This window comes from Haemaphysalis longicornis, unplaced genomic scaffold (assembly GCF_048455015.1).
Source record: "Haemaphysalis longicornis isolate Haplotype H1 unplaced genomic scaffold, Haemaphysalis longicornis Haplotype H1 scaffold_12, whole genome shotgun sequence".
Taxonomy (NCBI): Eukaryota; Metazoa; Arthropoda; class Arachnida; order Ixodida; family Ixodidae; genus Haemaphysalis; species Haemaphysalis longicornis.
This window is the reverse complement of record NW_027526225.1, coordinates 66,555,375-66,571,523: the sequence shown is the minus strand read 5'-3', so window position 1 is coordinate 66,571,523 and position 16,149 is coordinate 66,555,375. Positions and strand designations below refer to the sequence as shown.

The 16,149-nt window shown below is 50.4% G+C and overlaps 1 protein-coding gene across 1 annotated transcript; it reads right to left on the bottom strand.

Moving 5' to 3' along the window:
* Positions 1–14,527: 14,527 nt before the first annotated feature.
* On the bottom strand, positions 14,528–15,858 carry LOC144162001 (uncharacterized). The gene has a single exon (XM_077692538.1). It carries the CDS (start codon positions 15,854–15,856, stop codon positions 14,615–14,617), a length of 1,242 nt encoding a protein of 413 aa, XP_077548664.1. The 5' UTR covers positions 15,857–15,858; the 3' UTR covers positions 14,528–14,614.
* Between the last annotated feature and the right edge of the window lie 291 nt (positions 15,859–16,149).

Genomic DNA, 16,149 nt, shown 5'->3' with positions numbered 1-16,149 from the left:
GCTAAACGGCTATCATAATATCGTGAAAAGAAAGTTTAGATCAGCGACGGTACTCGAATGTTTAATGACGGTCAAGCTGTGGCAGCGACATTGGACGCGCTTTCGAATTCTCGCAAGAGAGAGCGCGTCACTTGGTAAACTCTACCGGCTTTGCTCAACTGTTTTAGGGGCGAAGCCCCTTAGGGGGCTTGGGCTGTCTGCGTCTAACGTCGTCGTTGTAAACGTCGTCTCATGTAATTACGGTACTAAAACACCTGGACACTCGCTAACGCGCCGCGCTACAACATAACGCGTACAAAAAAAAAAAAAAGCAGTTCGGCTATGCCAGGATATACGTAGCGTGAGCTAAGGTTCAGCTGGTTATTCTTAGCTTTCCTGGTTGCCTAGGATTAGATTGATTGTCATACTTTCTGCGGCTACAATCACACACACACATGGTATACGCATTATGTAAGACATGTATATTTATCAAGGGGCTCCGGCGCAGCGTCACCAATCGCCCCAGAGCTAAGCTGGTTCCACAGGCACACGCCGGTGTTGCTGCGACGCACGAGCATCGGTTCCACACCCGGCCACCCCTCGCATGATCATCAAGTGGACCGGTCCACCACGTGCGGAACGGAGGTCGGCGAAGACGCTGGGCGCGTGGGGTGTGTGAGAGACGCCGGGCTGTGAGCAACGTTCTGTGCGCCGTGTGACGCCACTGCTCCTCCCGCATGCGCAGCACGGCTCTCCAGGAGCCACGCGAAGCTGCCCAATCTCGGCCAGTGGAGCTCACGCTACAAAACACCGGGACACTCGTCCACGTCTCGCGCTGGAACGCTTCGTAACGCGTACTAAAAAAAAAAAAAAAAACCGGGACATTCGTTTACGCCTCGCGCTAGAGAGCTTCGTGCTTCAAAGACAAGAGACTTTTACAGCAAATCTCTATACCTGTACCCCCCAATGTACCTCAGTCGGCAAAAACGTCAAGGCGCAAAGACGACACTTATACGCTGCATGCTTCGCCCCTCCACGGGTTTCACGTTAGTGGAGATGGCCCGGGAATTTTTTTTCTCATCTGACGCACGCTTCTGAGACATGAGTGAATGTATAATAACATTAAAGATTCTCTAGCTCTTGTCGCGTGGTTAGCTGTATTTGATGTCGCTTGATGCTTAAAGCGAATCACGGTGACGCGTACTCCATTACCGTGTAGATATTACGTTTGACTGCTGTTCGTATACATAAAAATAGTGTCCGTACTTCCAAGTGCCAGCATTTGCCGCATCTGATGAATACTACCCGTGCGTTTTCAATTATCCGGCACACAAAATCAGGATTTATTTGAAAATCGCAACGCGGGTTTCCGGAAAACTTATTCCTACGGAACTTGAAAGAAACGACGTCGCATACGCCACCGTAATAGAGGCGTCGTGGAAACAGAAGCTGTGGAGTGCTCGACAACCAGGCAAGGCAGATAACGATCCGAAAAAGGAAGAAGACGAGACAATGAGCAATGGTGCTTGTCGACTCCAGAGATAAGGTAAATTATTCCTCCGCTGAGGTAATTAAAGGGCTGGTTGCATGCCACGTGTCGTGCAACGATTGAATTTGCAGCACGAACCTCCTGCGCACAAACGCCTCACCAAAGAACAAGAGCGCCACCTCCGAGGCATTCAGACAAACACATTTCCCCACCCCACTAGAGCCCACATTCTGGCCCCCACCTTGTACTCCTCGCAATACCGCTTCTGCGAGGCTCCGGGCACCCTCTACCATATCATGTGGGGCTGTGATAAGAACCCCCATCTACCCCCCCTGCCTTTCCCCTCCCCTGAGCACTGGGAGAGAGCACTGTCCAGCTCGGACCCAGACGACCAGCTTTGGCTGGTGCAGCGAGCCCAAGAAGCCGGACGGACTCAAGGGGTCCTGGAATGAGGACTCTTCCCCAGGGCTGACAGCTTCAGATACACGTTTATTCCTCCTCCTCCTCCTCCTCCTGGCGCTTGTTCCATCTATTTGTAATTCGGGGGTCATACTCCGAGAAGAGGGAAGGAAGGACACCAGCCGTAAACAAATGGTGCTGCGACCAAGCCATCGGTGACGACCCGGGCAGTGGGAGTGTGAATGACGTGATTCCTGCGGAAAAAGTGACGCTACTCGGACGACTACGAACCAGAGGCAGACTTAAACGTATCCTCAAGGTACGTAAGTCACCTTGCGTGCTTAGTAGGCGGAAGCATTATGAATTGCCCTGGACAACTTATCGAATCCTCCTTTACTGCTGCATCGTGTTTGGCGTACCTTCCTTCACTTTCGTTTGTTTCTCCTTTGGCACGAATTACTTGGACAGGCAGGCCGCAGACCGCAAATACTTTACGACTTAGCTTCCCTGAATCAGAGTTCTCCGTACCTGGCGAAAACCTGTCTTGCTCACGTGCTAAGACGTTCACCTGTAAAGCGGCGTGCAGTAGGCTAATTCTTCCACCGCCGGTCGAAACATACCCTGTAGTTAGAAGGACCTGTTGGTGGGCGAGTAGGTGCATCTGTGATGTGAAGTGAAAAACTGCGCAAAATTTGAGTCGGCCACAAAAAGAGAGAACACAGGGCAGGCGCAGACTTGCAACTAACGTCTATTACACACAGCTCACATATAAGTACAGGCCGAAACACCGCCACTGCGCACGCGCAAAACAATGCGGTAACACCGAAAAAGCCACAAACAGCCTAAGTCCGGTCAGTTGGGTCTTGAGGGCGTCAGTGAAACGCTGATTTGTTTTGCGCAACAGCGAGATGAAGTTTATTGATGACCGAGAGCAGTTCCAAGGGTTCCAAGAAAGATTTTAACACGAGTATCCAGCCCGGCAGAATAAGAGCATAGAGTTTCTTAGCAACTACAGTCGAACACGGATATATCGAACACGGGTATATCGAATTATTGTCTATATCGAACTCATAAATTATCCCCTTGAAAATTCTGTGTAAAAATAGGAATTCGTACGTCTATATCGAACCGTATTTTTCCCAACATTGGGTATATCGAACGCCGCGCGAGCTGGAAGGTGCTCTTCGGCAGTCGCTGCACCCCCGATTGAGGTTGAGGAGGATGTGGAGGAATGCGTGGGCATGGATGAGACTGGCTCGCGGAACTAATTCCCCCTACCGGAACGAATCTGCGCTTGCCCAGTCGGGCCCCGCTACCGGCCGCGGTAGGGTTAGCAGACGGAGCCCGGTATGCTAAATCTCTTAGGCACACAAGCCCGAACGCTCGGAAAATGTGACAGTGCGAGGTAGGGATGCCCCGACTGCGCACGTCCTTTTTTTTTTTTTTTTTTTTTTTTTCCGGCTGCGTACGTTCCTCGGCTTGCCGAAAAATAGTTTTTTTTTCTCTCTCTCTCTGGGTCTCTCTTCCCCCGATGTCGTCTCGGGAAAGGGAAGAGGGAACGAAGGCGCTGGCGGCCTCCTCCTTCTTTTGCAGTTTGCTGCTGTTGCTGCCGTTTGGCGAGTTGTCCCGCACCTTTCGGAGATCACTGTTTCTCTCGGAGATGACCATCGCGAGCGCTTTGTTGGAGTCCGTTCAGAGAGCCTTGGAATTTGTTACCTTCAAAGTTAATAGCCCCGTTTACATTGACCCGACGAGGGCGCGTTGAGTCGAAATAAACAGGTTTTTTGGACTCGACACCCCCATGTATAAGCGGACGGAGTGGGTCAGAGAGCCGTCGCGGCAAGTCCAGTCAACTCGGAGGCAGGGGGTGGGTTAGCTCGCTCGTCGGGCTGAGTCGGAGGGCCGCGGGGAGCAGAATACCGCATTTGCGCGGCTCTAACACGCCCCCAATCGTAACGCGCGGGTAACTTCGCGCAGGAAAACTCGAAAAAAAAATGTGATACTGACGGTACTGCGCAGATGGAAAAGACATGATACCACGTACCTGGAAGGGGGAGATTTTATTTGGCATGCAGCTCTGGAAGCCAAAAATGAATTGTGCTTCACAAGGTTGCTTATCCAGCTGCTGCTGGAAATAAAGTTATAGCGGGGAACACTGAAGTTGCTTGCGATTTCAAGTGCCTTGATCTTCATAATTCTAAGCGTTGGGGGGTAAGCAGAAGCACAAAAAAAATGTGCAACAGCTGACCAGGGTATGCGGCATGACATTGAGGAATCAGTGCGCCGAAATTCGCTCACGTGGTGTTGACGGATTGTTTTTATTGGATTGAGTTGGATTTTGCGGGTACTTCGTGTCCGTTGCGCATGACAATGCTGCTGGTCGCTTTAAAGCCTATTTCGGTTTTGAGCCCGATTGTAACGCGCACACAAATATTAAGGTATTTTTTAGCAAAAGAGGGTGCGCGTTAGAATCGTGAAAATACGGTAGCCCCTTTTCCGTGTACCCCGCCGCTCCCCTCACCTCGATTTTTTGTGCGGGGTTCATATAAACCCGGACGCGTCGAGGTAAGCTGAACCCGCCACTGAACCCACCCCGCCCCCGTCGCGTGTACACGGGGCTACTGTGGTACGTGCGCGCTGTTCTTCTTTTGCGTGCGTGTTGTGCATGGTGTGCGAAGGCGCAGCGTACTGCTGGAATTTCCTAGTTGTGCAGCCTCGAGAAGATCGAGACCAGCGTCTTTAATTTCATTTCCTGTACGAAGAAGCAGGCCAAGATCAGCGATTTTTTTTCACGGAAATAAAGCGTCCTGTTGCGTCATGAGTGCGGAATGAGTTGTCATTCTTAAATGCGACGATCGGAAAGTGATCGTCCTCCATAGATGAGGTCTCAGAGACCATATTTTTTATATCGAATTTTTCATATATCGAACTAATTCGCGATCCCCTTGGAGTTCGATATATCCGTGTTCGACTGTATACAGAGAGGAAACTGCGCCTAGAAATCCGTGTCGTCATGGGAAATTATGGGAAGACTACAGCTTTTGGCTTGGGCTTGGCATGACATTTGGATTCTTAAGCGTTTTTTGGCGTTTGCTTTCTTCACTATGCATTAACATGCCAAGACGACCGTTTAGGCAGATATATAATAAAGCACTCTTCTTGGCCGTTTTGGGGCACTGAGTTTGAACTTACGGCCACTAGAATGTTTCAATCCAAGCCAATGATGAAGCGAAGGCGAGCGCACGGTATAATGGCGGCCCTAGACGTCACAGACAGCCTTAATGTGAGCCGCGTAGACGCTCGCGCCAGATACCACTCTAGTGTATATTGTAAGAAACTATATGGATAACAGTACTCGAGCACTGCCAAGCACGCACCACATGACTGCACCCCCTCCCTCCACTTTTATAGGCGCTACAACATCGTCCGCTCATCACCGACTATGTTAGAACACGCAGCAACTGAGTTAACTCGTAACTTTCAGCTGCGCCATATGTTTGGAATGAGTCATTGGTACAGTCTGGCGTCTCCGCCGCTGGATGAGGCGGAGATGCCAGATGGAGGAGACAGAGATCTGATTTCGTCGTTGTACAACGGGCAGACGCTTCTTGCGTAATCTAAGAACTGGCCGCACGTAATTGAGGTACCTGAGGGCTGGTTCGTGACAGTGGGTGTGTCTGACGTGTGGACAGGGCCCATTGAGGCGAAGTACGAAGAGGGATGCACGCCGACATTTTTACTTCGTCCTTCGACTAAATGCACCCCATTCACACTTTTTTATTAAAAAAAACAACCCTAAAGGCCCTTTGGGGAGGGTATTACATAGGGCATTACATAGGATCAAAACATCAACTAGCCGAACACGCTGCTTAAAAGTTTCAAACAAACGGAGGGACGTCTTCATTATACGAAACACATGAAGACAGGCAATAGATACAACAGTGCTGTTTTAACCGGCGTTACGAGAAGGCGACAAAACAAAAACAAAAATTTCTAATACATGCTGCCCGATATATCGGTTTTGGGTAACGAGTAGGGCGCGCGATGGCATGATACCTGGTATAAATATATTAAATGTTTCAACGGGAAGCTTTTTTCTGTTCACCCGAAGACAGCTTAGTCTTTTGGCTTCAAAAGCCTGGCCTTTTAAACTTCTCTGTCGCGGTAACAAATCACAAGCACATATAGTCAAACACATAAGGGATTTCGAACATTGTCCGAAACCCATTTTCTTCTCTTGTGTCAATTGTTTTTCCTTCCTGGCTCTCCTCAGCTCTCCTAATGCTGCTGTGTTCAGTCCAAGCTATACACAATCTACTTCAAAAGTTCTGCCTACCGGTAAAAGACGCTGCAAACGCTGACTAACAAGGCTGCACGTTCGATGGACAATTGGAGGAGCCCGGCAAACAAGCCACGCGTAAGCAACATATCTCTGCTTTTCCTCGATATCGTTCAAGATACTGTGCTTCTTCCCTGGGTATTACTTCGCCTTGCACAAAGTGGCATCGTTGAAGGCAATGGTGCATGACACCAGACTAGATGCTCAACCAAGCTCATGTGTTCGTGTTTGTCTTTTAGTCAATAATATTCCGCGGATTCCCGGACATAGTGCCTACCACACTTTAGCTCCAAAGACCGTCGTATATTTACGGGGCAATCTCAGACATCAACCTCGACGACGCAGAAGGTTTAAAAGCGGCCGGCGTGGTCTCTAAAAGTTAAAAAGATAGGAACGGAAAGAAAACAGATAAGCAAAAGCGTCCTCTCGTCTACAGATGGGAAACCGGCTGTGCGTATCGACCGTTTGCTTCCGTGCCTATAAATACCGGCTTCCTGGCAGCGCCATCAGCATCGGAGACCGGGTGGAGCTTGTCCTTTGTGCCTTTTTGCGACGAAAGAGAAGAGACTCCAGTCCACCGTTGATGTGGCGTTCCCTCGTTGGTTTCGTTAACGAGCCTTCGGACAATTATCTTCGCTTCGGTGTGCCGGCTAATCTCTGCTCCCGTTGCCTGCGTTTCGATGAGCGGGATCGACGTGTAACATTGAAGAAAAACTGAAGAAAGAGCGTCTAGCCCACATTAGCTACACAACCTAGTGGGTTCTATTGCCGTTGATTTGCATTTAATAAGGGCCCTGGGAAACAGCGCAAATACCATGATTTGTTTCAGCATCATTGAAAATATGGCCGATACTACAGCCGACTGTCTGCGCAGTATAGCTGAACGCTTGAGGCTGTAAACCTCTGCCACGCCGATGTTCAGATTCATCGTGGTATAACCCAGGTATTCCACGTACAAAAACAACAATTCACAGACCAATTCGTGCTTGTAGAAGAACGCCAAAAAAGGCTAGTGGGAGGGAACCAACGTTAGCTCATTCTCCCGACTGTCGCAGTGCTTTCAGCTTGTGGCGGTTGACGGAGTTACGGCTGAAACAGTGTTATGTAATTTGTATCCACAGCGCTGAAGCACTTGGGTCTTGCTAGCGCGATACCTACCAGAGTACATCATCCGTCAGGTGACTTTGAATTACTTTTCTCGGCGCAAAGGCTAGTCGGCATAAAAGCGCGTCGGCCAGGTCGGGATTCGTTCAAAAATGGCCCTTGTAGATTTTTTTTTTTTTTTTGGGGGGGGGGGTGTAGTTTCTTGTGTTTTTTTTTACTATTTTCAAGATAGAAAGGTGCGTACAACCATAGCAGGCTGAGAGGCCTCCGCACGACACGCCATAAAACAGTGCTGCACAAGATCATATCATTTTCAACACTTTTTTGAACATCTGCCTTGTTGCTCTTTCGAACCATTACCTTCCGGAATGAAAAGCTACCTTCATTCTCACGTTGTTTGTGCCTGGTCCTCCGGGTGAAACAACCGAAACTTTCTAAGCGAAGCTGTTCAAAAGAGCACAGAAACTGAAGAGCTGCCTTTTGATTGTATCCCCTTAATAATGCAGCCCCGATACGAATTCACAACAGACGAAATGCCGGGATACACACTCAATATAGCACGCCGCGTTGTTCTAGACATGAAGTGACGATTTTTTGGGCGTTATAGTCGACCTCTCGTGCTCGGCATCTGAGCGAGCAGGTGAACAAACTATTCAGACGAGCTTCAGGAACAAGGAGAGTGTTGTCTTTTGCGCTCATCTCATTGCAGCTTGTGGGAACTACTTGACGTGGCCCGTTTGTTCTACTCTACAGGGCATTCAAAGCCTCTAAAAAGTGGTACACTACGTTACAGCCTGCCTGCCCTCTGCGCCCTCTTCGCAAGCATCATCAAGCAACCAGTGATCATGCAGGACCAATCACTGAGTTTGCCTGGTGCTCCCTGAGTTCACCTCGACCGTCGGGACACTTTGTGAAGCGAGACGCTTCTCAGCCACTGTGCTGCGAAGCAAGATATCCGTTTTCCTGAGCCGCATTACTCCACATTGGCCAATCACCTGGCCTCTAGCTCCATTTGTCGCGTGCGGGAGAAGCTACCGCTAAACTATCAACACCTGTTGATTGAATGAACGTGCGCGTGTACTTCACTTGGTGGGACGGGAGTCGAGATGTTCGCACAGCTTTATTAAAGTTCCTACAAGACAGTTGACGTATTTAAAACGCCACGATGCTGAAATGCGAGAGTGATACCAGAACAGTAGAAGTAATGAATCATTTTTGTTCGTTCAGAACAAAGCACCCCAACTTTCGAGCTTTCGACAGCCGCTAACGGCTATTCTGCCGTTTTGTCGAGCACAGAAATCTGCATGTTTAGTGAGGATTAGAGGTGCGTATACATGTGAGGTGTAGTGGCTATGGGGGCCTGTGCCTTAATGCACGCTCCCTTGATTAAACGAAAAAGGTAACGCTCCGTTTCAAATAACAAATAAATTGAAATTATTTTGCTTCTTTTCATTTTTGTAAGCTTGGATGGTGGCCCCGGCTGCATGTACTTCTCTTCAGAGTTTTTTTTCCGCATCACCCTTCACCCGGTGTGTTATGCTGCACCTGTAGATAAGATCGGCTCGAACTTCACGTTTTTTCAGGCTGCGCCTGCGTTCAGCGCTGCCAGAAAGAGGTTCGGCGAACTTTCACAGCATGATGGTTGGGGTGTCTTCACCAGCTTAGAGAAATGGATGCGGGAGAGTCGTTGACGGGTTTGACAACACACACATTTAATACACACACAAACACACGTAGAACCCTAAAGCGAACCACTCAAGCAATACACAGACCAAAAACGATCAACAAAGAAAAACCTAACTAAACTAACGACACACAATTAACCAAACTTAAAAGTCGCCACAATAAAATTCCTATACAATCAAACCCAAGGACCCCTGTCCACACTTTACTAATTATTCATCATGTCTCGAGTACTCTCTCTACAACAACTAGTCCGTGGTTGTGTCCTACTAAAGCTGTACCTATTGGACTGGCCTACCCCGGTCATCGGCGCTAACGTCTCCTCGGCGTTGCGTGTCCGCGACGCGGTGGTAGCCGTAGTAGTCTCGCAGTGGGGCCGGTGTCGCTGCACGCGGTCGTTCTGTGGACGGCGTTGGCACCACGCGCCCCGAAGTAGTTCTTCGGTAGCTACCCTCGTGGTAGCCGCTGTCGCCGGAGGCACCCAGGAGGATTCTGAACGTACCCTTGCAGGGCCGTCGAAGCGAAAGTCGACGGGGCGTGGACGCTGGCCAACGGGTGCCCAACTGTCGCCGCTGGGGCCATTAATAGCAGGTTGGTGGTGCGACTAGGGCGCAGAAGCCGATGCGAGGCTGGCCCGCCCCTGCCCAGGCTTGGTAGGCATAGTCGGTAGGCATAGCCTGGTCGCGTCCCCCTGGCTCGTTCCTCGAAGCGCACGTGCTCTTTCCGCCTCCTGGTTCCTTGCCTCTCCTCCCCTCCTCAATCGGGGCACACTCTGATTGGCTCTCTCCCTTTTCATTTCTATATTTGGTCTCAATGGCACTTGGCTTCTTCGTGGCGTTCCCGGATTGGCTCCCCAGTTCGCTACCATATTTGGTCATGCTGCCGTGGGGCTCTGTCGCGGCGTTCGTCGATTGGTGCGTTCTTGGCGCGCACTTCAAGTTCCCGTTCTTCGTTCCCTTTTCCGGGGTTTTTGATGCTACCCGTCTCAGGGGGTGCCCTTCACATATGACAGTGGTTGGGCGGAAGACAACTCCTGGCTGAAATCTTTTTTGAGCTGAAGGTTTTAAGCTCGCCGCCGCAACTGGCATGGTGCGTACGCGCTTGTTCGCGACGTTATATGTCACCCAGGGGATTGCCGTCGGGGTCGATTAAAGGGACACTGAAGTGAATTTGTCAAGCTCCCGTTTTTGCTTGGACTGCGTAGACTGGCTCAAATTAGCACACTTTTCATCGTTTATCCGGTTGACAAATCGGCAATTATTTTACAAAGCGCGAAAGAAGAAAAACTACCATGCGCGGTTTGCGGCGGCCGCACCAACTAAAGCTGTGACGTTAGGAGGAGCGGGCACCGTGATTGGACGATGCCCAAGGTGAGCAACCAAACAAGTTTCGGTTTCGGTTTCGGTTCTGTAAAACACATCTGGTGGCGTTGTTGGATGGGCATTCTCAATAACTCAGTAATCATCGTACCGCGCTTCTGCCATGTTGTCAGCTGTGAAAATGCATAAAGATAAGCCTCCCAGGACGGCTTGGAATCGTAGCATTCACTAGCCGAGGCCTACGCAGTGCATGGACGCCCTCCGCGTACCCGCAGACGCCTAAATGTCATGCGCTTTTACCCCATATTTGGAGCTTGCCTCACTCATGCCTGTACCGTAAAAAGCGTGTTCGCACCAGGCCAAGGGTCTGTTCATTCTGGCCTGTGCCCACTGCCCGCAAGCAGTCGGTGCTTATGGCAACAGCACGCCAACGAGAACTCGCTAGCGCGCCAGTGCCAGCCTGCGCGCGTTCTGTGAACTAGTTCGTGGAGCCATGAACGTTGCGGCCCAAAAAAAGGTGAACTCAATGTAGAAAACATCGGCAGAAAACGAAAAAGTTAACTTACAAAAAAAAAAAAAAAGAAAAGCACGTACCCGCGGGGACTCGAACTCGTGACTTGCAAAACAAAACACTTGCGGCAACATACCTAGCGCCTCAGAGCACTCAGCCACGGGACTTTTTTTTTTTTTTTCTTTAATGCCGGTCTTCGACACAACACAGAAACACAAAACAAACTTATTCACATGAGCAACTCGAGCGACAAGCCACCAACCTATATGAAGGCTGATGTCTCTCTAAAATTCCCTAAGCATAGTCAAGGGTTCTATCCTTGACAGCCACTCAGGAGTGTATGCCTTGCGCTTCTGGACTTCTACGTACTGGGATATAGACTCACGAAAACATTGCCGCGTAGGTCGGGCGTCCACATCACCGTGGAGCCAGGCCATGCGCGAGCGCCATATGCTATGCAAGGCCACCAACATAACGAGGTCCAAGGGCGCCCCCTCCTCGTTTTCGACCGCTAGATAGCGTATGCCATGGGGGCTCAGCGGGAAATCTTTATGAAGGGTCCTCTGAAGGACATCCCACAAAAATACCGCAGCCCAACAATGCAGAAAAACGTGCTCTATCGTTTCTGGTTGTTTACAAATTGAACACTGAGTTCCCCATGGCACAGATATCCCTCTATCCTGTATCCATGTTCCAACAGACAAGGTGCCTGTGTGTAATTTGAAGAAAAAGGTTTTCACACCAGAGTGAACCTCCATTCTTTTGACGCGCTTTAGCACATTTTGGCCTGGCCCAGCACGGTAATTATACCTATACATAGGGACGGGGAAAACAACATCGCAAATGTCCTTATACAGTTTTTTGCGTGTCACAGAGGACAGGTACTCTCCAGAAAAACGTGCGAATAGAAAACGGGCCGTCATAACTATTTCCTTCAAATACCCATACACGCCACCTGGCATGCACCATGTTGATACTACATATTCCGGCATAGCACGCGCCAGCCGTACTTGCATGACACTCTGCAAGAACGGGTCACGAACATCTCGCCAAAACAAAAACCGGTTTACCAGCTGTCGCACATAAAGGTGCGCCAGCCCCAAGCCACCATCTCGGACTCTCCGAAACAGGTTTGTTCTGCTGCACCTCTCCCATGTTGAGCCCCAAACGAACACCGCAAATACCCGGTGAAGTCTTTGGACGTTGATTCGCGAACAATGCAGTACCTGCATGATATACCAAATCTTCGCTACAAAGAATAAGTTACATGCCGTGGCCCTTGCAAAAATTGACAACCTTGCCCCCTTCCATTTCTCGGCCTTCTCCCTCAACGCCATTGTCTGGCTACGCCAGTATGGTTCACTATCCCTGTAATATTCCAGTTCAACGCCCAAGTACTTCACTGGAGTGGTGACCCAACTAATATTAGCGAAGGTTGGCGGTGTTGATGACCATTCCCCATGCCAAACTCCTAGGCACTTTGCCCAGTTCACAAAACTACCCGTCACCATGCCAAACTTTTTGACAGTGTCAACTACCAACTGAACGCTTTCCTCGTTCATACAAAAAACGGCCACGTCGTCTGCGTAAGCCAAAAGTTGAACTTCCGACTCATGCAGTCGGAAGCCTTTGATGGCACTATTTCTGATTATACTCATACACAGGGTTTCGATGTATATGCAAAACAATAGGGGGCTGAGGGGGCAGCCCTGGCGCACCGAACGCTGCACTTCAATTGGGGCTCCCAACTTTTTGTTCACGATCAGCCGCGTAGTGCAATTGCGGTACGCCAGGGCGACGCCCTCTTTAATTACAAACCCAACGTTCACATGGTCCAAAATACAAAACAATATCTCGTGTGACACACAATCAAACGCTTTTTCCAAGTCAATCTGCAGGACTGCCACTCCCGTGTGCAGGGCGTCGCAGCACTCAAGGACACACCTTGCTTTATGGATATTTGTAAAAATATTGCGACCCTTAATTCCGCACGTCTGATGTGGCCTACTATTTGTTGGACAACACTTTGAAGCCTTTGGGCCAGAACTTTCATAAAGATTTTGTAGTCGACGTTTGTTAATGATATTGGCCGGTACGACTTGACAAATTTAAGTTTCTCCGCTTCATCTGTCTTAGGAATGAGGACTGTGTGGGACGTGGAATATGATGGGGGCAGTGTTTTAAGATCATACGCTGCATTAAACATCTTCGTTAGCACAGGTACCATTTCATATTTAAACATCTTATAAAAAGCAGCGCTTAACCCATCCGGCCCCGGCGACTTTCCCGGGTTCAGGCTTTCAATAGCACATTTCACTTCGTCTTCCGAAATAGGTCGTTCAAGCCAGTCCTTCATTTCGTCTTCCAAACGAGGCAGCCCGTCTATGAAATCCCGCTTGAAGCTTTCTGCGTCCACCGCCTTAAGAGCGAACAGTGCTTGGTAATACTCATAAAAAGCATTATCGATTTCGCTTTTTTCACTCGTTACTTTACCCATGTAAGTTATCTCCTTGATCTGATTGCGTCGTGCATGTGCTTTTTCTATTCCGAGCGCACGCTTTGTGGGCGCCTCACCTACTGCCCATTGCTCTGCTCTCGCGCGTACTAGGGCACCGCGATAGCGTTCTTCGTCAATAAGTTCAAGCTTATGCTTTATCTGTGCTATGTCGTCCTTAAACACCCCGGGCATTCTTCCCTCCTCTAACGTTAATTTTTGTAGGATGATTCTAAGCATTCTTTCCTGTTTGGTTTCTTCATATTTAATACTGCTACACCGTTGTATGGCTTTTATTTTTATCTCTTGCTTGCTTAACTCCCACAGCGCCCCGATGTCACTATGTGTTCCATCTAGTTCGGCAGTTTTCTTTCTAACAAACGTCGTAAATGTTTCGTCCTCCAAAAGTTTAGAGTTTAATTTCCATAGGTCCCATGTAAAGGGGGACTCTTCTTTCTTGCCCCCAATCGTGCACTTAACCAAACAATGATCGGAAAAGGAAACCGCGTGCACATCATAGCTTTGGCATTTCTGTATTAAATCCAGCGAAACGTAAATCCTATCCAGCCTCGCGTGGCTGAAACCTTGGAAGTGGGTGAATCGGACGTCTTTTTCCCCGTCTAGACATTGCCCGACATCAACAAGTCCATAATCCGCAACAATTTCGGATAACAAATTAGTACTAGCATTTCTATACGCGTTGTTACTTGTTTTATCCCGGCCAGAAAGTACGCAGTTGAAATCACCTGTTATAATGAGCATTCTGTCTGTATCGACGTGTTGCCTGAGAGTCCCAAAAAATTTTTCCCTCTCTATTACAGCATTTGGTGCGTATACACAGACAATTCGAAAGTTCACATTATCAAGGCTGCAATCACACACAACAAGCCTGCCCGAACGACACGACGTCACACCCTCCACAACCAGACCGGGCAGTTTCTTCAGCAACAATACACATCCCGCGGAGATCCCCACAGCATGACTTACGCAAGCATAGTACCTCGACGTGAAACGACGCACCATGGCCTCGGTCTCCTCCTCCCCCTCGACTTTCGTCTCCTGAACGGCTACAACGTCAATGTCCTGCTCTGTTAACAGACGGTAAACCTGACTTTGCTTTCGACGTGTCGACAGCCCCCGGACATTTAATGTTGCTACGCTCAGGGACCCACTCATTATCGTTCACTTATGAAGGCTACAGACCGGGCGCATGGTGCTTACCTGACACGTGAGGACTACGCTACGCGTTCTTAAACGGCGCCAAAGCATCTGGCGGAAGTTGCTGCACCGGCTGCGTCTATGGAGGCCCCCGACCGCGATGGACGTTCGTTCGAGGCTTGGATAACAGCCGTCGCCCCTGGTTCGTTTTCAGTGGCGGCTCCTCGCTGCTGGTTGTGGTTTCGTGGCCGCTCCCTTCACCCGACTTGTCAAGGCTGCGCTTGACTGTGCCTCCTGTACCACCTAGCGTTTCCGCGGGCTGGTGCTCGGCGTCCCCCGTTGGCGGCTGAGACGCCGCTGCGGCCGGTTGCTCGGCGTCCCCCGTTGCTGGCTGAGACGCCGCTGCGGCTGGTTGCTCGGCGTCCCCCGTTGCTGGCTGAGACGCCGCTGCGGCCGGTTGCTCGGCGTCCCCCGTTGGTGGCTGAGACGCCGGTGCGGCTTCCTCCTGCGTCCTAGGCTCCGAGCTCTGAGAGAAGTCCGTTGTGCTTGTAGTCTCCTCCGCTGTCGAATGGTGTCCCGTGCCTTCCGCGGCCGCTTCCGCCTCGACCACGTCCATGAGGTGCTCGTCAAGTTCCTCGCGTTGCACAGGCCCCGTGACCGCCGCGTAAGTGCGAACGCACTGCGCTTCCGAGTGGCCGAAACGCCGGCACCGGGAGCAGCGTGGCACTTTGCAGTCTCTGCGGACGTGACCCGTTCCCTGGCAGCGAAGGCATTGCATCGGCCGGCCCGGTGCGACGAGGAGGGCCAGCTCCCCAGCCACCCGAATTTGATGGGGCAAATCTTCCAAAGTCACGCCAGATTTTAGCTTCAGCGTCACCACCCTCGTCGTAGACCCTTTGTCAAGGACACCTTGTACTCGCCATCTTTCTTTGGTGATCTCAATGACTTTGCCGAAGGTAGCGAGTGCTGCCCGGACGTCCTCGTCATCAACGCCGTGCAGCAGCCAGTGTAGCTTAAGCCTCACTTGGTGGTCTTGCGGGTCGATGACGAGACACCGGCGTCCCTTCACCTCCTGCTCGCCGGCCGCTAGCATTTTCTTTGTGGCCTCGGCACTCTTGAAGGTCACCGCCCACACGTGGTTGATTTGGTACGCCCCCAGCGCAATCACGTCGGGGAGCATACCAACACGGGCGAGCATGTCTCGGAAGTCCTCTACACGAAACGGTCGGGCTTTCACGTCGCCGTGAAGAAACACCGTATTGGAAACAATACGTCCTGTAGGCAACTGAGGCAAAATAACTTGATACTCACTATCTCCCTTAGCATCTACCCTGTTTCCGCGGCCGGCGTGGGCCGCTGTCGCCGCTCCAACGGAGCTCATGATTCCGCGTCCGCACGCTACGGTGGCAAGAGGTGGAATGCACTCAGCCACGGGACGGGCTCTGCTGACCTTGGTAATATAAGGTATATATTGTACAACAAGTTTACACTTTTATTTAGTTTTGGCATTTCAAGCAGCTTAGGTGACTATTTGTTGTATTGCGCTCGTGCAGTAAGCGTCCCCCGAGTTTCCACAATAGCTCAGGTCTAGCAATTGCATTTCGTAGACGGAAAAGCGTTCGCAGATGCGTAGTCGTGCTGCTGACCGCTGTGCTTGTTCGCCCAGCGGAAAAA

Coding starts and splice junctions, on each gene's coding strand:
- LOC144162001 (XM_077692538.1), bottom strand. CDS start 15,856: ATGAGCTCCGTTGGAGCGGCGACAGCGGCCCACGCCGGCCGCGGAAAC.